Raw genomic sequence first — 22864 nt, 5'->3', positions numbered from 1 at the left:
GGGGTGGTCTTTTCTTCCTCTTTCTGTCTTATTCTCTTCCTTATGTCCCTTGTTTTTTGTATCACTGCATGGGCTCACACTTGCTAGAATAGAACACTGGCTTTCTGTATTGTTTTTTCTTCTGAAAATGATGTACAAAACACTACTACTGAGCATTATTTCTCATTGCAGTGGTACTCTCCTAGTGGCGTACGGTTCTCCAACATTCTTGCAGTAAATGTCTCACCAGGAAGCTCCTGGAAAATATAAGGCAGGAATCCTTGCATCTATAATAACAAGTGCTAATGGAGGCATGCTCAGATACTTCACACTTTTATTGAGTGTCTTCTATGTGCTACCTGTTTTGATGCACATCACTGAAAGCAAATACAATTTTCCTTTACTCCAGAGAAACAAAATTCAATATTTTTGTAAACATAATTACCGCTTGTGTGACATATCTCATTATATACATGGATATTGGACATTGGATATTTCAAATCCATTCACTTAGAATGTGCCAAATGTTTATGATACTGAGCATCCGTTTTCTCCCTAAGCTTATATCCTTCATGCTTCAGCCTCTTTAGGTAACCTAAATAAATGTGAAACAGGAAGCATGCATAAATTAAACAGTTGTTTCTACCTATATCTTATATAAAGTCAATGATAAATTATTGTAACTCTATGGACTTAAATATGAAAATCCAGTATCAGTCTATAGACTTACAAATCACTTTTGAACTTCAATTTGGATTGACCAAAAACATCAGCAATGATACTGCCAATTTATACTGTAAAACCTCCAGTATTTAGATAGGCAGCTATGGCTATAAACAATAATAATCAAAACAGATGTATATAATGAGCATGAAAATCTAAAAGCTTGGTATTCAGAGAAACGACTGGAAGTTAAGCATTTGCCATGCACACTATGATATTGGTTTATTCCCTAGCACTACATATGGTCTTGAAAACCACCAGGAGTGATTCTTGCACACAGAACTAGAAGTAGGCCCTAGGCACTGACTGTGTGACCTAATACACACACACACACACACACACACACACACACACACACACACACAAAGTAAACTCTCTTCTAGTCAAAAGTTCTCTACTAAGATTCTAGGTTTCTTCCATTCTTTTTAATTCCTTTTTTCTTTATTTTTAAATTTTGTTTTATTTTTATAAATTTGTTTACAATAATTCATTACATTTAATATTCACACACCAATCCCGCCACCATTGAACCTTCCCACCACCATATTTCAAATGTTTCCACCCCAAATCCCAAAACATACCCACCCAAAGCAGAACTGAAACCATTAATTTTGTATTGCTTGTTATGAATAATCTAAAAATGGTCCAATTAAATTTCCTTAGAGGAAAGTGTGTGAAGATTGTTGTATTTCATCCTGGGGCCAATAGGCCCTTGTACAAGAGATTACTAACATGTTTAATGGTAGTGCTATCTTTCATATCTACACCATTGTTGTACCAAGAGTAGAACAGAACATTTGATTGGCTCTTTTCTTAAGTTTCAGTGGGTAGATGCCCTTAGAAAAATCATCAAATAGGATGAGTTTGTTTTTAATGCATACTGTCTCCTCCCCCACCCTGTTGCTTCAGCACTGTATTAGTTCACTAGGGAAACCATGAGAAAATACTATAGGCAGGATGACTTAAACAACAGAAATTTATTTTTTTACAACAGGAGGTCAAAAGTCCAAGATCAAGGTGCTGAAAGGCTTGGTTTCTCCTATGACTGTTGCCTTCTTGCCATGTCTTCACATGGTTCTTTCTCTGCAAATGTTCACTCCTGGTAACTTCCTTTTTCAAGGACACCAGTCATATAGAATTAGGGGCTACCCTGAGGTTTTTCTTTTTTTTTATCTTTAACCTTCTTTAAGAGGTCCTATCATCAAGTATAGTCACATTGAGGGGTAGAACTTTAACAAATAAACTTGGAGGGAAGGGCAAGATTCAGTCCTTGGTAACCAATATCTTATTTCTTTCTTTACTCCCCTGCCTTCCATTTTCTCTTTATTCCCAATAACAGACGTTTTCATTCTGTCATAGAATCCATAATCTGACAAAGAATTACACATAATTAAGTTGGGCTTCAAACCTCAGGCCAATGAAGAAACTTTAGTTTCCCCCAAACAAGGAAAGTCATAGCACTAGGAACTAAACTAGAGTTAGAATCCCCAGACCATAAGAATCAGAAAGTAAGCACCAGCCTAGTGGGATAAGACATTATACTTTGAAGTATACAGAATTAGGAAAGTTCATCGAGTTTTTTACCTTCCCCGTAACCCCTTGGTCTTTTCTATATTCAAAGAGATCACAACGATAATTGAAGAGAAATGTCTTCTTATCCTTTTCAGGTCTCTTTGAGTTGCTCATTGGTAGTTTCCTTGGATATTTGGAAGCCATTTCTACTGGCCTAGTGTGTAGGGTAGAAGAGTGTTACCTGGAGTGCTTCTCGTGGGACACAGCACCACGCCACTGCTATAGACATGCCCTGGAGACCACACATCCCATCAGAGACTGGTGTCAACTAGCTTCCCCGACTGCTGAATCACCTGCTTCCTCCTGATTATGGCATTCAGAACTTTCTTCCTGGGCCCCAACTGCATTTGTATGCTCTGAAGGTCCTCGTCAGAGCAAAGCAACAGAGCCTCCAGGTCAATCTGCTCTCTTGTGAAAATCGGAAGGAATTCTTCCAGGTGGTGGGACAGCAAGAACACTTCCAGCGGCGTAGCATCGACCACATCTTCCTCCCACTCCACCTCATGCTCCGCCCAAGGCAGATCATCTTCCTGGTCATTTTCCTCCCTATCTTCCATAGCTTCAGCTTCATCAGTCTCTTCGGCTCCTGGTCCCTGCAGCAATTCACTGGTCATTTTGAACCCCATCTCCCTCTTGCTCTCGGAGATGTCTTCGGAGTTCATTATTCTATTAGTATTAAAAATAATATTTCCAAGACCTGGACGGTTGAGAATGGATTCATACTGTACACTATCGTCATCCTCGGCTGAGAAATGCAGCTTCTCTTTGAAGTTCTCTGAGAATTCCTCGTCCTCTTCCATGAACACTTCCATCACGTTTCTCTGCCCACTTCCGTTTGCCTTTCCAACCTGTTCTACTGTGTCTTTGTTCTTCTTAAACTTTAACCTGAAGGTGTCTTTGATGCCCTTCGAGAGAGAACCAAATGTGCTGGAAGTAGAAGCACTTGAAAGGGATGAGCTGGAGAAACTGCTCTTGGAAGAGAGAGTCCCAAAGTCCTCTTTGTTGTGAGTGCGGGCCATCTTATTCTGGTGTTTTTCCTGAAGCTTCTCACACTCTTTGATTTGTCTCTTGGCATTTTTCTGAGCCTGCTCCTTCAGCCTGGTGACCTTTTTAGGGTTCATGATGTTCTGGTTTCTGGCAGCCTTATCCAGGAGAGCAACACATTCATTCTGCTCTCGGCTGGCGGCGGCATCCAGCGGAGACTGCAGGTCATTATCCAGGGCAAAGATGTTAGCACCAAAGTTGATCAGGAAAGAGACACAGTGAGTGTGACCATTGGAGGCTGCATAATGTAGAGGAGTATTTCCCCAGATGTCACATCTGTCAGGGTCCCCTCTAGAAGAGAAAATAAAGAGACATGCAGTTTTTTTTTCTCTGAACCTGGGGTTCCCCCCAAATAAGAACAAACATGAAAAACAACAACCAGGGGCTGGAGTGATAGCACAGAGGGTAGGGCATTTGCCCGGTATGCGGACGACCCGGGTTCGATCCCCAGCATCCCATATGGTCCCTTGAGCACCGCCAGGAGTGATTCCTGAGTGCAGAGCCAGGAGTAACTCCTGTGCTTTGCCAGATGTGACCCAAAAAGCAAAAAAGAAAAGAAAAAAAAGGAGAAAAGAAAAGAAAATCAACATCTATACTAATCCTTCCCTGACATTCTCAAAGTTTGGTTTCAAACACATATTCCATAGCCAGAAAAATAAAGGGCTCATCTCTCATTTTTCTTCTACCTTCTAGAAACAAGAAAATCCTTCAAAGACACTCTCTAAAAGAGCAGTATTCGTGTCTCATTTGGCTAGAATGTGGTCAACGGCTAAGGGAAGAGAAACAAAGCCACCTCGTTTGGTTTAGATCACTTAGAAAATTCTCCCAAAGCTGGCATTAGGATTGCCCAACATTGTTCTGGTAAATGTTTAACAACTGGGTCATGGAGCAAAATATCAAACGCTGATTTATAGTGTGTGACAATATCCTTGGTGTAAATATGTCATCATGGTAAAATCCAATTTATTATCGTGGCATTATGAGTCATGAATTTGGAAAAGAAATTCATTACAAATTCTTTCCATTGTATATGCATACATATACATATATGCCTGTGTACATATACATATATAATGTATGGGTATAATATATGGGCCTAATATTAATAACTTATATAATAGTATAGAATGTGATAAAATAATTGTGAGATGAGGAGTTTTTTAGTGTTAGCTAATTTAAGTTATTAAAGTATAGGCTTATATAGTTTCTTTTTACAAATATATGCATTCAACTGATGCTCAAAATTTCTGAAAATTTATCAATCATCTCTCATGAACTGCATACCCTCCCTTAATCACTTGTAGAGAAATAATTGAGTAAAATTAGGTCTCTATCAATAATATAGAAAGGGATGGATATCAGGGCTGGAGTGAGATAGTACAGTGGATGAGGTACTGGTTTTGCATGGGTAGACCAGGGTTTGATCCCTGGACCCCTATATGGTGCCCACACCCACCAGGAGTGATCCATGAGCACAGAGCCAGGAGTAAGCCCTGAGCATAGCTGTGTCCCCAAAACAAAACAAAACAAAACAAAAAAGAAAGGAATGGATATTGAGTAGGTAGTAAATGCTCTGTTAATAATAATGCAAAGGTTACAATATATTTTCTGGTTTCTCAATTTTTTTCCCTAGGAGAGTAACATACATATGAACAGTTCTGTAATCTTTTAAGATGGACATTGAGAGGGGCTGGAGTGATAGTACAGTGGGTATGGCGTTTGCCTTGCACGTGGCCGACCCGGGTTCGATTCCCGGCATCCCATATGGTCCCCTGAGCACCGCCAGGAGTAATTCCTGAGTGCATGAGCCAGGAGTAACCCCATGTGCATCGCCAGGTGTGACCCAAAAAGCAAAAAGAAAAAAAAAGATGGACATTGAGAGAGTAATAAATGCTATTAGGACCAGAGATCCTATGGCCATCACAGAAATAGGTATAAAGTAGGTGCTCAATAAAGGTTTAAGCAATAAATGAATCTCTGGAATCCTGTCCTAGCCCCCTCCCCCATGACCACCTTTCATATGTATGCCTTATGTTACAAGCAACACAAATAAATAACAATTTCTTGTTGATTATGATCTGTCTCCAGCCACTACTGACAAATCTGAAAATACAAATGGTACCTTCTGATTCTTTTGACTGGATCCCCAGATAGAGATCTTACCAAAGCCCCCCGAGACAACTCCATGGAAGGAGAAGAGAGAACACAAGAAAGCCTCTTAGCATTTCTTGTGAGCCAAAAATGGAAATGGAAAAGAAGACCAAGTTCTAGTGGTGGATGTGTTACAGCACTATAAACTCTCACTTGTTCATTTTGTTTTGTATTGTTTTGGGGGGGACTTGGGGCTATACCTTTTGTTGCTCAGGGATGACTCCTGCTTCTGTGCTCAAGAATCACTCCTGGCAGGACTCGGAACCACATGGGGATGGAACCTGGGTCAGCCACTTGCAAGTATTATAGCTCCAGCTCTGACTTGGACATTGTTACTCAAAGTTTGGTCCCTGAGCTACCAGCAGCAGCAATAGCAGAATCACATGTAAGTTTGATAGAAAGACAAAATGTTGTACCCCAGCCCAAATGCTTGTTTCAGAATCTGAACATTTAATAAGATACCCAAATGATTTCTAAGCTCATGATAGATTAGAAAGAGCTGCACTGTTTGATGTCACCTAACTGACGTTTTACAATTCTGTGAACAGATTTGTAGCTCCTCTGTGGAACCTCTGGTTTCCTTATGCTTTCTGGCTGTGAAGTACTTAGACATTCACTAGCTACCTACACACCAACAATCATCACTGTGTTCTTCTTAGAGAAGGAATCACTGTCACTCTCACTGTCCTCCTGTTGTTCATCGATTTGCTTGAGCGGGCCCGGTAACATTGTGAGACTTGTTACTGTGCTTGGCATATTGAATATGTCACAGGTAGCTTGCCAGGGATATTAAAAAATGGCACTATGCTAGTAATATTCAAGGACAGATAAAACAGGGGCCAGGAGGACTGCTTGCGACAAGAACATCGAGGGTGGAGGTTAGAGAAAGGACCACTGTGACAATAATAGTCGGAAATGATCCACTCTGGACAAGAACGGTCACGGTTACGGTCCTCCCGTTGTTCATCGATTTGCTCGAACGGGCCCAGTAATGTCTCCATCGTGAGACTTAAGATACTCTCTGTAGCTTGCCAGGCTCTCCGAGAGGGGTAGAGGAAGAATCAAACTCCAGTGGGCCGTATTGGCCGCGTACAAGGCAAATGCCCTACCTGCTGTGCTATCGCTCCAGCCCTTAGAGAAGGAGGAAGAGAATAATTATCAGAGTGATAACATAAGACAACAGGTGTTTAATGGATTTGTCCATTGGTATACAGGCTTCAAGGCTTGACCCCAATGCCGACACAATACATTCTCGTGTTAACATATCACCTTTTAGACCAGAGAGAGTTCAGGGTTTAGGCACTTGCTTTGTATGTGGCTGACTCTGGTTTGAGCCTTGGCACCACATATGGTCCACAAACACTGCCAGGAGTGATCCCTGAGTACAGTCAGGTGTGGCAAAATAAATAAATAAAGCACTTTTTATACTTTAGCAGATACCTACCTTTTTAGAGAGGACCAGGCAAAGAATGACTGTGCTCATTTGTGGGATATAAAAAAATGGTACTATGCGAGTAATATCCAAGGACAGATAAAACAGGGGCCAGGAGGACTGCTTGCCACAAGAACATCGAGAGTGGAGGTTAGAGAAAGGACCACTATGACAATAATAGTTGGAAATGATCCACTCTGGACAAGAACAGAGTGTTGAAAGTAAGTAAAGAAATACACCTGATAACATTTCAGTACCTGTATTGCAAACAATAAAACACAAAAGGAAAGTCAGAGATAAAGAGAGAAAATCACAGGCGTAGAGGCAGGCAGGGGGCAGGGGTGGGGGTAGGGGAAAGTAACAGGACATTGGTGTTGGGAAATGTACACTGATGAAGGGATGGGTGTTCGGACATTGTATGACTGAAACCCAATCATGAACAACTTTGTAACTGTATATCTCATGGCCATTCAATTAAAAACAATTTTTTAAAATAAAACAAACAGAGCTTTTAAGTAAGGGTTCAGTGTTCTGCTGTATAAATTGAGCAGATTACCTCTCATAGAATTGTTATGCCAATTAGTTAACATATAAAAATCAATAGATGAGTGCTTGGTGCATTGTAGCTATTTGATTGATTAGTTCTCTACTATCATTTTTATCACTAATCTCATAATTCCCAAGTCCCTATATTTTCCCCTCACATCCATCTACTAACCACTCTCTCTCAGCACTATGATAGCTATTATACTTACTTGACATTTATAGTCTTGTGTAATTTGCCAAGTATGTATGCCCTGTTCCCCTGGTTCAATAATGTGCCCAAGAGAACAAAGTCTGTGTCTTTTTTGGTCTTTCGTATCACCCCTGACTTCTAGTCTCCACTCCATCTAAAGAAGCCATGCAGGTATCATGAGTTACTGAACAATGGCCAGGTTTATTCTTTCAACAAAGTCATATTTCAGCACAAGCTCCTTACAGAGAGAACAGTACAGAGCTCAACACTGGTTGATGGAACTCTTGATTTAAAGCAGGCACGATATTGCTTCCATTTTTTTTTCCCCAAGCAAAAACAGAAAGCCATAATCTCATGTGGTGTTTTCTAAAATTTTTAATGTGGGCTCAAATTTAAAAGAAAAATACATTGAAGTCCAAAGAAAACAGATTTGTGTGCTAGATCCAGCCCACAGACAGGCAGCTGGCAATCTCCTTCTGAACAGAGAACAGCGTGAGCAGAGCCACAGATGGGTCATGTGATGTACCATAACTGAGAGGCTGTCAGTATACCTCAGTGCGACCCGTGTGTGTGGGGATGGGGCCAGGGGACTTCGGGGCAAGGAAGAAGGAAACTGGATCTAAAGAAAGCAAATATTGAATAACGCTGTTCAAAATCTTGGGCAGCCACTTTAAAGATCGCTCTACTTTTTTCAACCTTAGCACAATTGTGTATCTTAAAGGAAGATTGTCTCGTGCTCAGAAATGTAGTTGGACTTTGTATTTATTTTAACCAAATGCATATTTAAATGAATCCTTAAGTAACCCAGACATCAGAGGGATTGTACATCAAAGATGTTACTGTAAACATAGTGAAAATATTGATTCAATTTTCCCAAATTATTCTTGGATAATTTTTTTAAAAAAAATATCATTGAGGGGAATGAACTGTGGTGGGGAATTAACAGGGTACTGATGTTTTTAAGATTGGATTAATTCTACATGCTTAGGGGCCAAGTGGAGTCTTCTTGTCTCGTGGGATCTTGAATGATCTTTCAGGATAGGCAGAAGAACCTGAAGAAAACCTGAAATGACCCCTAAGATACGTCTTCTTTTTAAAATATTTCATACACAAAATTCCATAATTCCTGACAAAATTCAAAAACTTGATTTATGAGTTTTATAGTGCGTTTATATTTATATATGCTTTTATATGCATTTATAGTGCATATTAGTGCATGGAACGCCTTCAAGAGTGTCAAAGAAGTTGTTAAGAGGACAAAGAACCTCTGGCCCTGGGCACATCTTTTCGACTTCACTGTTTTTCCTGCACTAACATATGCCTCAGAGACCTGGGCCCTACGAAAACAGGACGAGAATGCTATTCAGGTCTCCCAAAAAGGAATCGAAAGAGCTATGGTTGGAGTATCACGCTTCACTCAAATGAGAGATAGAATCCGGAGTTCCGACCTACGTCAACACTCAATAATCAGGGATGCTGTCTCATTTGCCAAGGCATCAAAAATCAGATGGGCTGGACACGTAATGAGGTTTACAGACGACCGCTGGACTAGAGCCATTACCAATTATATGGGACATCAAAAGAATGCCTGGCTGCCCACCTACGAGATGGCCAGACTTCTTTGTCAAGATCCTGAGTGATCGGTTTGAGGCTCTTCGTGTTCCTGAAGTGAGCAGACACCATTGGGCTACAGGTGTCTAGCTAGCATGCGACAGGGACAGATGGAGACGTTACTGGCGCCTGCTCTAGCAAATCAATGAACAATGGGATCACAAGTGATACAAGTGATAGTGCATTTAAACTTTTCCCCTGCACAAATTTTATTTACAGTTTTCCAAGTTGATGAAAAGTGTTTTCTATTGACAACTTTCATGGGATCCCTTTAAAAGCAAGCTTGTCTTTCAATCCTTGGTGTGTCTCACTTTTTAATAGAACCATTATAACCACCTTACAGTAGGAATTCATAAGCTGGTGTCCCTCTGCCCCCACTCAATATGACTATCTGAATTCATATTGATGCTTGAGCATTTCCTTGGCCAAACTCTGTCTTGTGTTACTTTTTTCCCTTATACTTTTTTTTTTCCTAAAGAGAAGCTCACAAAACAGATTTTAACATAATCAAATTTTGTTCTTGTCTCTTGGTGGATCTGTGAGTGCATTTGGGCAATCATTTATTTTGTCAATTTAACTTTCAATTTTAATTGATTTAAAATAAAATTTTTTTCAAGTAGCTAGGCAATAATGTTTAAAGCTGTATTTGTATTAGCACTGTAGCACTGTCCTCCCATTGTTCATTAATTTGCTCGAGCGGGCCCAGTAACGTCTCCATCATGAGACTTGTTGTTGCCAGTAGCTTGCCAGGGTTGGCCAGGTGAGCAAGATACTCTCAGTAGCTTCCCGGGCTCTCCAATAGGGGCGGAGGAGTCAAACCTGGCTCAGCTGGGCCAGCTGCATGCAAGGCAAATGCCCTACCGCTGTGCTATCGCTCCAGCCCGTATTTGTATTAATGACACTAAATAGGACATGTGCTTCTATTAAGTTATTTTGAACATCTAGTCTATTTTTCCCTTTGGCATTTATTTGATTTTCATGACATCCTCAGAAAAAAAAAACAATTAAAGAAATTTTATTTCGTTGTGGAACCGTCCACCAGGAGACTCCCATGTCCAACATTTAGATTTGGCCTTCTGTGAGTTACCATGGATGGTCTTGGTCGACATGATGAACTCAGACAGTCTCTCACCCTGTTTGTTCCATTCTAGGCCATGGGTCCCGATGTGGAGTTCTTCAGCTGATCTTCTTGGTCCTATCTTGGCATTAAAATCACCGACTATGATCTTGTAGAAGATATGGTCTTCTTTATAGAACTTCTCCAGCTCCATGTAGAACTTCTCAATTTCTTCTTCATCATCATTGGAAGTTGGTGCGTAGACAACAAAGATAGAAACTGCCGGCAGTGAGCCACATCTATTCAAATGTAAACATCCGATTCGGGTTGTTAGTCATTTAAATGAATCAATGCTCATGGCCAAGTTCGTGTTGACAAGGACACCGATGCCTCCAACACCTCTTTTATCGCATGTTCCGAGGAACAATTCTTCTCCAGTGTCGAAAACGGCGTGATGTGATTGATGCCTTCTTGTCTCGGTCAGACCAATGATATCGTATTTGATCTTTCGCACTTGTACCATCAGGTCCTTGATGGATGCATCTGATGCTAGCGTATGTGCATTGAAAGTACAGACGATCATTTTTGTCTTCCTTCGTTGTGGCAGCCTAGTTCGGCCTTGAGATTTATCATCTTTCTCAACGCTGCCATATTGGTGATGCCTTCCGGGCCAGGGGAATGAGATCTATTGTAATTACTAATTTTGGCATATTGAATACACAATGGATAGCTTGAGAGGCTCTGCCGTGCGGGCGGAATATTCTCGGTAGCTTGCCACGCTCTCCGAGAGGGATAGAGGCTTTTGGGGCGGCCCCTAATCGCTCTTATAGGTGTTCCCATGGTTCAAACCATATTTGAACCCTATCAAATATGGTACGGCAATTCTGGAAGATGGATATTAAGTGTCTTATAATGTGTCGCATGGCCGCAAAGCAGCCGCGCGGTCCAGAAAGCGTCCTGGAGCATGGCGGTGGCTGGGTAGTGGAGACAGTGGAGGCACAAATGCTGGCCGACTTAATCGTGAGTGTGGAAAGGTCGGACTACAACTGAATCTTCTGAAGACAATGTTTATGAGAAACAGCCTCATTCCTGATGCTCCATTCGCTCTCAATGGAATGACCATCTTCGAATGCAACAGTTACGTGTACCTAGGTCTAGAAGTCAACATATTGAATGACCTGGCACCTGAGTTCGCAGGAGGAAGAGAGCAGCTTGGAACGTCTTCAAGAGCGTTGAAGAAATAGCTAAGAGGCCGAAGAACCTCCGGCTCCAGGCACATCTGTTTGATTCTACTGTTCTTCCTGCATTAACATATGCCTCAGAGACCTGGGCCCTACAAAACAGGATGAGAACGCTATTCGGGTCTCCCAAAGAGGAATCGAAGGAGCAATACTTGGAGTATCACGTTTCACTCAAATGAGAGAAAGAATCCAGAGTTCCAACCTCCACTGACGATTAAGAATCAGGGACGCTGTCTCGTTTGCCAAGGTGTCAAAAATCAGATGGGCTGGACACGTAATGAGATTTGGAGAAAACCGCTGGACTAGAGCTGTTCCCGACTGGATTCCATGGGACGTCAAAATACCGCATGGCCGCCCACCTACCAGATGGTCAGACTTCTTCATCAAGATCCTGAACGATCAATCGGTTTGAGGCTCTTCATGTCCCTAGAACTAACAGATGCCATTGGGCTACACTAGCATGCGACAGGGATAAATGTAGACGTTATTGGAGCCCGCTCGAGCAAATCGACGATTAACGGGAAGTCAAGTGATCAAAGAAATTTTATATGAAAGTGAATATTTGAACCCATTGGTCTGAATGACCGCCCCTCTCGGAGAGCCCGGCAAGCTACCGAGAGTATTCGATATGCCAGACACAGTAACAACAAAGTCTCCAATGGAGACGTTACTGGGCCCGCTCGAGCAAATCGACGATCAACGGGAGGGCCTTTACCTTTACCTTTGGTCTGAATGAAAACAATGTATTACCATTTTTCCCCTATAAGTTTAGCAATGATTAGAAAAAAATAGCAAATTGGCAGGGATGTCAGGAAATTTTAAAAAGTTAGGAAAAACCTAAAGTGGCTCAAATTTCCTGGCACAGCCTGTGCCCCAATCATTTAAAACATGATGCCACTCTTAAGTCACCAACTCTGCCTTTAGAAAATTATTTTAGGAAAATATAAGAACCATGAGCAAAGATGAATGAACAAGGACCTTCACCCAGCTCACTTTGAACAAAGACTGGACTTAAGCATCATGAATGAGCAATTGATGAATTATGACAAGATCTTCACGGCAGAGCCTGGCAAGCACGGTAGAGCCTGGCAAGCTATCCGTGACGTATTCAATATGCCAAACACAGTAACAACAAGTCTCATGATAGAGACGTTACTGGGCCCACTCGAGCAAATCGATGAACAACTGGCGGACTGTGACGGTGACCGTGACAAGATCTTAGAAGACACCATCACACAGTCACTAGATTCAGTGCTCAGAGGGGCCCAGAGCAACTCCCTGCAGTGCTGGGGGAAACATCTCAAGTGGATATGGAAGCTGGGTGGGCTTCCACATGCAGACAAATGCTTGAGCAAACTGAGCTCTCTGCAGACCCCTGTACTCATTCTCAAGGGGAAAAGTCTGAAGAATATACTCTCAACTGTTAATTATCAAAGAACTTGTACGATTTTTACCTCCTTAGCCATAACCTTCCCAAGTGATAGGACCTGTTACAGTAAATGTGTATTTCCTTGCATAAGTTAAAAAGAGGAAATCAGAGCTTATTTTGCATGTGAGACACCCAGGGTTTGATCCCTTGCACTTCATAGTCTCATAAGCGGGGTGTTCTGAGCACCAGTGGGTATGGAACAAAAAACAAAAATTAAGAAAAGGAGAATCCAAGGGCACTCTTCACACGCTCAGATGAGCCTCACACATGAAGGAACCGGCAGAGGAATCCAGGTATGCGGGACTCGTGGCTGAGATCTCCAAGCCTGCTTGGATTGGGGCTGGGCCTCCTTCACCCAGGCCCACAGTTTTCCAGTCGCTTCCCCCAGTGCCATGTAATCTCATCAATGGCCAAGATCCAGAGACTATAAAACAACGCTCCTGGAAGAGAGCTACAGTCATATTTCCTGGAGCAGCGCCGCATTCACGACCTCTTATACTCTAGCCCACTGATGTACCTAAAGCAGCACACATGTATTTGGTTTTGACGTAGTTGCTTGTATTGTCTTATGTACGGCCTTAAATGGCCCCAGAATGAAAAACAACAACCTTCACACACTTCCCTCTTATTTGTAATGGGAAGGTGCTTGCTGGATGGGTGGGGGTTTGAATGTTATCTGTAATGAACTACTGTGAACTACTTTATGAAAATAAAATGTATAAAAATCACCCCAAAAAAAAGAAAAGAAAAGGAGAATCAGGGAAGAAAAACAAACTTGTTTATTTTAGATAATAAATAAAAAACACATGCACACTTTAAAAGCCAAATGAAAGTCTGTGTACTTGGAGATAACATGTTATTTTCTATTGATTTCAGTAAAGTATTTATAATTACTGATTATTATTTAATAAATAGTTCTATTATTATTATTGGTATCCCCAGTATGTAATTGGGGATAGCATGTTATCTTGATTGATATCTTGAAATTAAGAAATTGAAATTAAATAAATTAAAATGAAATATAATGAACTAAATAATAGTGAACTAAATAAGTAATGAACTAAAATAATGAAACAATAAAATAAATAATGAAATAAAATGAATTGGAATCAAATTAAAACTGAAATAAAAAATTTTAATGAAAGAAAAAAGTTTTTAACAGAGCCTAAATTTGGATATTAATGATCATCACAGGACCCATTTTCTCATAAATATAGATCAGACTACAGTGAACCAAAATGATTTATCAGGCTCTAAATTTGCTTTTAAATCTGTTTTATTTACTTGTCCTTTAAATATTATTATAAACTTGATTTCACACAGATACCTAAAGATCTATTATGACCAAAAAATAGAGATAGATCCAGAAAGACAGCTTGGCTGGAGTGGATGTTCTACATAAAGAAAGCCTGAGTTGTTGTTGTTGTTGTTGTTGTTGTTGTTGTTGTTGTTGTTTTTGGGGGGGTGCTTTTTAGGTTACACCCGGCAATGCTTAGGGGTTACTCCTGGTTTTACACTCAGAAATTACTCCTGGCAGTGCTTGGGGGACTATTTGGGATGCTGGGATCGAACCCGGGTTGATCACGTGCAAGGAAACACCCTACCCGTTGTACTATCACTCTGGCCCCAGAAAATCTGCATTTAATCCACAGCACCACAAGATCTTCTAAGAACCACCAGGAGTGGCTACACCTACTCCCTCTTGCCCTCTAGAGCCTCCTCGAGCCCCCTCTGCCAAAAGGGACAGGCGAGCTCTCACAAGACGTTTATTTCTGCCTACATCAGGTCAAACTGACACAGGATTTTAAATACTTCTGAAGGGAGAAAAGAGAAAGCTAGTATTATGTACTAAAATTTATCAGAAGACAAGCGACAGAGAAGAAGAACTAGAAAAAGTGAGTTAGAACAATTTTTGTGCTCATAAACAGTGTTTAATAAATACAACTTACTAAACAGATTTTTCACATTACCTTGATTTAAAATTACTATGACAACTAAACGGGAAAGAGTAGACTACAAAACATTATGTTGGCACAAATGACTAACCAGTTGGAGAATGTAAAGTTGGATCATAAACCTCAACCTCAAATTTAAATAACTGATATATAAATTCATTTAAATATGAGGTTGGAGAGGTAGTACTGCTGATAGGTCACTTGCTTGCACAGGACTGACCCAGGTTCTATTCTTGACATTACATATGGTCCCCCAAGCCCCACCATGAATAATTCCTGACTGCAGAGGCAGGATTGACTTCCTGAGCATCGCCAGGTATGTCCCCCACAAAAATAAATAAAGTAAAACTTGAGAATCAGAGAGATAGATAGTACAGAGGTAGGGACTTGCCTGGTGATCAGTGATCTAGATTTGATTTCTGGTATCACACCTGGTTCCCCAAACCCTGCTAGGAATGATTCCCTAAAACAAGAACCAGAAGCCTGAGCAGTGCCATGTATAATCCAACATTCCCCCCACCCCACCACCACCAATAAATTAAATAAAACATGAAATCTCAAAAGAAAATGTCAGTGTATAAGTATGACCACCCAATTAGAATGATAGTACAATTGAACAGATTTCAATATATAAAGACACTCATACTTAAAATACATATTTAAAGATATTTAAAATACCTGTTGTCAAGATACTAATAATGAACTGTGAATATATATTGTTACTGGTATGTGGCATTCTCCTAATCCTGAAAGAGCATTAAAATGGCTCTTTTAAAATCTCAGGGCTAGGAGGAAGGAGAAGTTACTGGTGCCTGCTCGAGGAAATCGACAAACAACAGGATGATCGTGATCGTGATTGTGAATATATATTAAAATATTGACAGAAGAGGATCTGGAGAGATAGGGCATTTTTCATGGACACAGTCAAGTTGGGTTTGATCCCCACCATCCCGAGTTCCACCAGGAGTGACTGCTGAACATAGAGCAAGGAGTAAGCTCTGAGTACCACTGGATGTGGCCCCCAAAACCAAAATAAGTAAATAAACAAATAATTAATAAAAAACTGACATTTGAACTTTGAAAGGCATATTTTCTATAAATCAGTGAGTAGTGTTCAACTCCTCAATGTAAGAATGGCAATAGTGTATAGAGTTTGTACATTTTTTAAGCACGTACAGTTCATGGAGAGATAGTACAGTGGGTAAGGCATTTGCCTTACATGCATCTGACCTGGGTTCAACCTGGCACCCCATATGGTCCCCCATGCCTGCGAGGAGTGATCCCTGAACACAGGCCAGGAATAGCCCTGAGCATTGCTGGGTGTGGCCCCAAAACAAAACATGCAAACACAAGCACATAGAGTGGAAATTCAATGACCACTAAAGAAACAAAAGAAAAATCCCACATTTTCAGCTTTACCACTAATGAATGACAAGAATATTTGGGCCAGAGAGATTATCTAAGTAAGGTGCTTTGCTTTACATGCAGCTGACCCTATTTGATTCCTGACATGGCATACAATCCCCCAACCTTTTCAGGGTCTCTTCTGAGCACAGAGCCAAGAGACACCCTGACAACTAGCTGGGTATGCCCCTAAAATAAAACAAAGTTACATTGATAAATCACTAATGACTTACTATAATTTTGAAAACAAGGTAGTCCATTTCTGAATGTACAATTATTCAGATACTTCAGTTTCACAAGAAAATGTGAATAACAAATGAACTAATTATATTTGAATGGTGGAGGGAGAAAAAGTAGACAAAACAAAGACTTATATATGAGATACTCATCACAACACTATGTAAATTTTAAAAATCAAATTGTTTAAAAGAAAGTTGATTAGGAAATAAATTCATTGACCTGAATACTAAGGATCTCCTAAGTATTAAATTATAAAAGAATATATATGGGCATGTGGAAAAGTTCATAATGTACTGAGAGGTTAAAAAAATAAAAACACCCTGCCAAAATCATTTCCTTAATATATACCATTATATTTATGTAGGCAAAATATGTTTGTATATTTATACATGCTATGTAAACTTGAATATATACATATATATTTACACACATAATAAATATAACATCAATGTTTACAGTATGGCATTTGGAGGGGGTTCCTTATAATTTGTGTGCAAATGTATGACTTGATTTAACTGGACTCAGATTCTTATTCCTTTGCATTTATACCAAAATTTCAGTAAGATTTTAAGGGGCTAGAAAAGAGAAATAAATCAGAAGAAAAGCAGAATAATTACATTAAAATTAATTACATTAAAACAATTACATTAAAAGAAAAAAATTTAAACAAGAAAACATGCAGATACACAAGGAAAAATACAAACACAGACATGGAGAAGAGAGACAGAGAGACAGAGATAATGAGTATCTAGTTGCTGCTACTTGAATGATTCCAGTCTAAAAATCTGTCCTCTTCCAATTCAAACCACATCCAGCCAAAGTCAACCTCCTCCGTTTCCAAAATGCAGTGCTCCTTACCAATCCACCACCTTATCTTTCAAACCCCAGCTTAAATGCTCAGAAAAGAATTCCGGCATTTACTTTATTGGTGTTGTTGTCTATGTTATTTATTTAGCTCCCTCTGATCCCCTCCCCCCTCTTTGAACCTATACATAATTGGTGTAATTTGCTGTCCTCTCTCACATCTGAAAACTGAGTGCAGGAACTGTATCTCTGTTGAAGTTAACAGCACGAAATGGCTGACACATAGGAGCCATGTAGAAGTATGTTGAATCGAAGTTGGTTTATTTAGTCCCTTTCGTTCCATTCTCTTTTATTTTTCTTTACTCTTCTTGAGTTATAGGTTTCAGTACTTTTAGTCTCTTTGGTAAGAAGCAGGAAAGAAAAAAAATCTGATGGTTTCTATAATAGTCTGGGCTGGGCATAGGAGGTTGTGTGGGGCGTGCATAATGTATGTATCTGATGGAAAGAGAAGTAATGAAGATAAGAAAGGTTAATGGTTACTTTTATAGCTTATAAAACAAGTTAGCCCATCTAAGAATAATGAGTATTATGTTACAATCGAGTACTAAAACAAGGTTTTTTGGATTTTAATTGTACAGATAAAATCAACAATGACAAATTTTTAAAAATTCATTAGTTCTAATCAAGATTGACATCTTAAAACAAAGGAAATCAATGTGTTCTTTTCAAAGAGTTGTTTGCAGGGGGTCTGAGTGATATCACAGTAGATTGGATGCTTGTCTTATATGCAGCTGACCTGGGTTTGATCCCTGGCCACTGTATAGTGTTCCCCGAGCACCACCAGGGAGGGATCCCTGAGTACAAAGCCAGGAGTAAGCTATGAGCACTGCCAGGTCTGGCCCTCAAACAAACAAAAAATAAATAAATAAAATAGAGCCATCGGCACTTGACGGAAAAGATTTAAAGGCACAAAATCAAAATACAGCGCCTCACTCCCAAAGCAGGTGTCTTCGAACTCAGGGTCTCTCTGTCTGGGACTCAAAAGCTATGAGCCATCCCCACGAAGTCAGAAACGAAAGGAGAGCAGCTCTCGGCAGTCTCCCCTTCTCTAAAAGGACAATCATTTAGATGGTCTCGAAAGAAAGAAAAGCATTTTCATCGGCTTGGCTGCCCCTCGCAAAAATCCGACCACGGCCACTTCCGAGCGAAACCCACAGGTTCAACTCACCCCCTGCTGCAGATGGTTTCTAGGGCTTCCAAGTTCCCATGAAAGGCCGCCAGGAGCGTGGGAGTCATGCCATCCTCATCAGATAAATTCAGATCTCTCCTGGTAGCCTCTTTCAAAAGTTCCAGGTAATTGTCACTGGCAGCTTGGTGGTAGCGGGTAGACATTTTTTCCTGCTCACAGTGCTTGGCCAGATACCACTCTTGGGGTAGAGTAGGGTGTCAACGGAACAGACTTCCAACAAAGTTGGTTAATCAGTGACAAGGAAGAGCGTCAGCCCAGGGCAAAGCTCATTCCAGCCACCCTGCTTCTTGGCCGGGAGCCAGAGCGGTTCCCAGCCCTGAAACTTGGACTTTTTCCCCATGGAACGGCCATGGCATCAAATATTGAGAACTTCTTGGATGTTCTAAGACACATTTTATATTTTATGTCCGTCAAAATGAATGAGCCTAGATCACCTTTGACCTCAGAGTGTAGAGAGGAGAAGGACAAAGAAGGGATGAAAAATCAAGGCGGGAAGGAAGAAAGGAAAAGGAAATAATGGGCGAACAGGGGCTGGGCTTCAGTTACAGTGATGCGGGAAATTGGCAATCTATCCCATACACACTCAGCAACGTTGAAAACACACATCATAACTTTGTGATGTGTCTGTTAAGGTGATAGGCGGGAGGTGAAGAGGGAGTGGGAGAGGAGTGTGGGGGTGGGGACAAAAAGGACACTAGTGAAGGGAAGTTGACACTGTTGGTGGAATCACTGGTGAAATGTTACATGCCTCAAACTCAACTGTAAAGAAAATTTATAAATCATGGTTCTCTAAATAAAAAAATATTTTTTAAGAAAAGTCTTGAATGTAATATTGGCAATATTGAATGGAATACTGAGTGTAGTATTGGTAATTTAGACAGAAATATAGAAAATAATTTGCACCCCAAAATCAGAAATGATATAGTTCATTGTGAAGATAGATTTTTAAAGCTATTTTACTAATCTATAATTTATATACTGTGAGGCCCATTTCGAGTATACAACTCAGTGTTTTCTAGTAAATCTACAAAGTTCTGGCCATTATTTACAATCTAATTTTATCAGCCCCAAAACATCTCTTACGCTCATTTTTAATTATTCACTATTCTCACTCCCAACCTCAGGAATCCACTGATCTGTTTTCTCTCTTTAAAGAATTGCTTTTAAATTGGAATCCTACATAATGCACTTATATGATATACTTTTGAATAGCTTTTTATTAAGATTTGCATGGTTTTTAAGGCTTCTCCATGCAAAAGCATGTAACAGTATCACCTTTTTATTGCTGAGTAATATTCTATTCTATTAATAAAACAAATTTTCTTTATTCTGCAGTGAACTGTCATGTTACAATTTATATCTAACTTTTTAAGAAATGGACAAATTATTTCCAAAGTGACTGTATCATTTTACAGGTTCATGAGAAATATATGAGGAGTCAATTTTTCTGAATCTTTTCAACATGTATATCATAACCATTGTGGTGGCTACAAAGAGGTAATCATTGTTTTAATTTGCATGACTCATGGCATTGAATACATTTTTATGTGCTAATTTTCCACTCTTCATCTTATATTTATTTCTTTTCTGGTATGGCTTGGTAGGTTATTGTGGAGCTCTGGGGATGCTCAAAAATTTTTCTACATAAATTAATAGTGATAGCACGTCTACTCCTCTCCCTCCATAGGCCTCCCAAATCATCCCAAGTAAGGACAAAATATTTTTAGATAATGGGATAAATCTGACTTTGTGGTAGACTGCTATGAAACAATCAAGCAAGGGATCTATTGCCACATGAAAAGGCTGATGACGGTGACAACACTATAGATAAAGAGAGCCAAAGATGAAAACAAAAGCAAAGGAAAAGGACAGATTCCTAATGAAGTCAAAGAGGAAACTTATAGATGAAGGACAGAAAGAAGGAAGAGTTTTTTGACTCTAGAAATATTTATCAATTAACTTGAAAAGGTTCTTGTGAAATGGTGAAACATCTGAGTTTTTGTTTGTTTGTTTTTGATTATAAAGATCTTGGAACCTTCTGGTATTTGCTTGAGAAAATGCTTTCCTTGAAAGAAGATTGATGGAGAGAGGGAGGGGGGGGAAAGCTATTCCATATGAAATTGAAGATCCTCCCTAACACACCCCTTCAAGTTTGAGAAAAAGAGTTGAGCTTGAAGCTCAAAGTGCTGGAGTGTCTATGCTCTGGAACAAGTTATTCTACTTGAGCCTTTCACTGTGTCTTTGTGGATCTAAATTAGAGTATATTGCTTATGCATGTATGCAAACACTTGACCTTCCTTCCCAGTGCCTGGACTTATATTTTCCAATGAGAAATCTTGATAACTGTAGGACAATGGCATATTTCAACTGGGTGTGATTGAATTGTTTTTTATAGAAACACATATTAAGTTTTTCAGAGTGTGCTGAGAAATTCTTTGTAAGATCAGAGAAGCACATGCTGTCTTGCACACTGAAGGTCAAACTTAAGTGGCAATGACCCTCCTCTGAATTGTTCTATCTTTTTAATTTAAAAATAATTGGAAATAAGATTTATTCATAAATTAAAATAAATTATTTAGAAAATAAAAAACCTCTATGCTCTCACCATCAATCTCCCTGTTGGAAGCAACCCTTCTTCCCTTACCTCCTGACACTACTGTAATGTTATATATTAATTCAGAGAAAAAAAATATTCTGCCAGTGACTTTTCTGTCCCTTTGGTGGTTACTTAGATAAGTAAGCTTTACTTCCTGCTTTGTTTCCTCAAAGCCCTAAAAACTCATTACTTGGTTCCTCAAGCATATAACTGCTATGTTGCAAGGATCCTCTGCCCAGAAGCCATTTTTTCCTGCCAATGACCAAGGGACCATGTGACCTCTTATTGTCTAGTTCTTGCTCTTCAGAGAACCGGGCAGGTTACCGAGAGTATCCCGCCCGCACGGCAGAGTCTGGCAAGCTCCCCGTGGTGTATTTGATGTGCCAAAAACCAGTAACAATGATGGGTCTCACTCCCCTCACACTGAAAGAGCCTCCAATGTGGCACTTGCTAATCTCAGAGCTAGGACAATGGAGACCTTACTGGTGCCTACTCGAGGAAATCGATGAACAACAGTAATACAATGATACAGTGAATGACCAAGGGAAATGTACTTAATCAGCCCTTGGAGAGGTTTTCCCACCCTTAGGTCTTCTCCCTCTAGAGCAATGGCATTTTCAAGTCTTCATCATTAAGTTTATGATTTTGTAATCTCTTCTGCCACAATATCAGCTGCCTGAAAGTTGAGTTATCTAAGCAGATATGCCATCAACCTGGGAATCTGATCATGGCCCCAGAGGAAGTAAAACTTCAAGGAAGAAATTATCTATGATTTTGACTTAGCTAGAAAATAGAGTTCAGTGCTCGCTTCGGCAGCACATATACTAAAATTGGAACGATACAGAGAAGATTAGCATGGCCCCTGCGCAAGGATGACATGCAAATTTATGAAGCGTTCCATATTTTTTCAATGCCTCTCTTGCAAAACACAGTACCCAAAAGAAGAGAGAGAGAACAAGGGGGAATGCCCTGCCACAGAGGCAGGGTGGGACGGGGGGATGGGGGGTGGGGGGGATGCTGGGACCCGTGGTGGTGGAGGATGGGCACTGGTGGAGGGATGGGTACTTGATCATTGTATAACTGAAACCCAAGCACAAAAATTTATAAGTCTAATAAATAAATAAATAAAATAAAGTGAAAAAAATAAAAAGAAAATAGAGTTCAGGGGCTGGAATAATAGGACAGCGGGTAGGGCGTTTTCCTTGCACGTGGCTCACCCAAATTTGATCCTCAGCATCCCAAATTGTCCTCTGAGCACCATCAGGAGTAATTCCTGAGTGCAGAGTCAGGAGTAAGCCCTGTGCATTGCCCAATGTGTCTCCCAAGCAAATAAAACAGGAAAAAAGAACTGAGTTCCATGTTCCTTTGCTCAGTGAGAGGCAAAGAAAGGACAATAATTTGTACTTTCAGTCTGCCCCAAGAAAAACCAGTGCCAGCAAAGTGGAAACCAAACTTCTCCCCCTTGTTTTCATGAAAAGTTTCATTCACTGCTAATTGGGAAAGAAATTCTACAGCTTGTGCAGCCCAGAAACACATATTTTTATTAATGAGATTGCCCCTTGTATCTCAAGAAATTTGGCTTTCAAAAACAGGCTAGATTTGTTCTCCAAAGCTATTCGTGTTTAATTACAGAGGTAACTC

At 40.1% G+C, this 22864-nt stretch overlaps 1 protein-coding gene and 1 non-coding gene across 2 annotated transcripts; one reads left to right on the top strand and one right to left on the bottom strand.

Moving 5' to 3' along the window:
- Positions 1-1672: 1672 nt before the first annotated feature.
- On the bottom strand, positions 1673-18770 carry ANKS4B (ankyrin repeat and sterile alpha motif domain containing 4B). Its single transcript, XM_056138784.1, has 2 exons — positions 18607-18770; positions 1673-3609 (listed from the first exon to the last, which is right to left on the bottom strand). Exons 1-2 carry the CDS (start codon positions 18768-18770, stop codon positions 2526-2528), a joined length of 1248 nt encoding a protein of 415 aa, XP_055994759.1. The 3' UTR covers positions 1673-2525.
- A 3253-nt stretch (positions 18771-22023) lies between these two features.
- On the top strand, positions 22024-22130 carry LOC130046033 (U6 spliceosomal RNA). Its single transcript, XR_008795647.1, has one exon. It is a non-coding gene; the product is annotated as a U6 spliceosomal RNA (small nuclear RNA).
- The last annotated feature ends 734 nt before the right edge of the window (positions 22131-22864 follow it).

Source organism: Sorex fumeus, unplaced genomic scaffold, assembly GCF_029834395.1.
Source record: "Sorex fumeus unplaced genomic scaffold, SorFum_2.1 ptg000130l, whole genome shotgun sequence".
NCBI lineage: Eukaryota > Metazoa > Chordata > Mammalia > Eulipotyphla > Soricidae > Sorex > Sorex fumeus.
The sequence above is the reverse complement of the archived record's forward strand: the minus strand, read 5'-3'. Positions and strand labels throughout refer to the sequence as shown.

Bases quoted from the DNA above. Each gene is read 5' to 3' on its own strand.
- ANKS4B (XM_056138784.1), bottom strand. From the start codon at position 18,770: ATGTCTACCCGCTACCACCAAGCTGCCAGTGACAATTACCTGGAACTT. The intron at 3,610-18,606 runs GTGAGTTGAACC...TTTCTCTTCTAG, and splicing joins GAAACCATCTGCAGCAGGGG to AGGGGACCCTGACAGATGTG.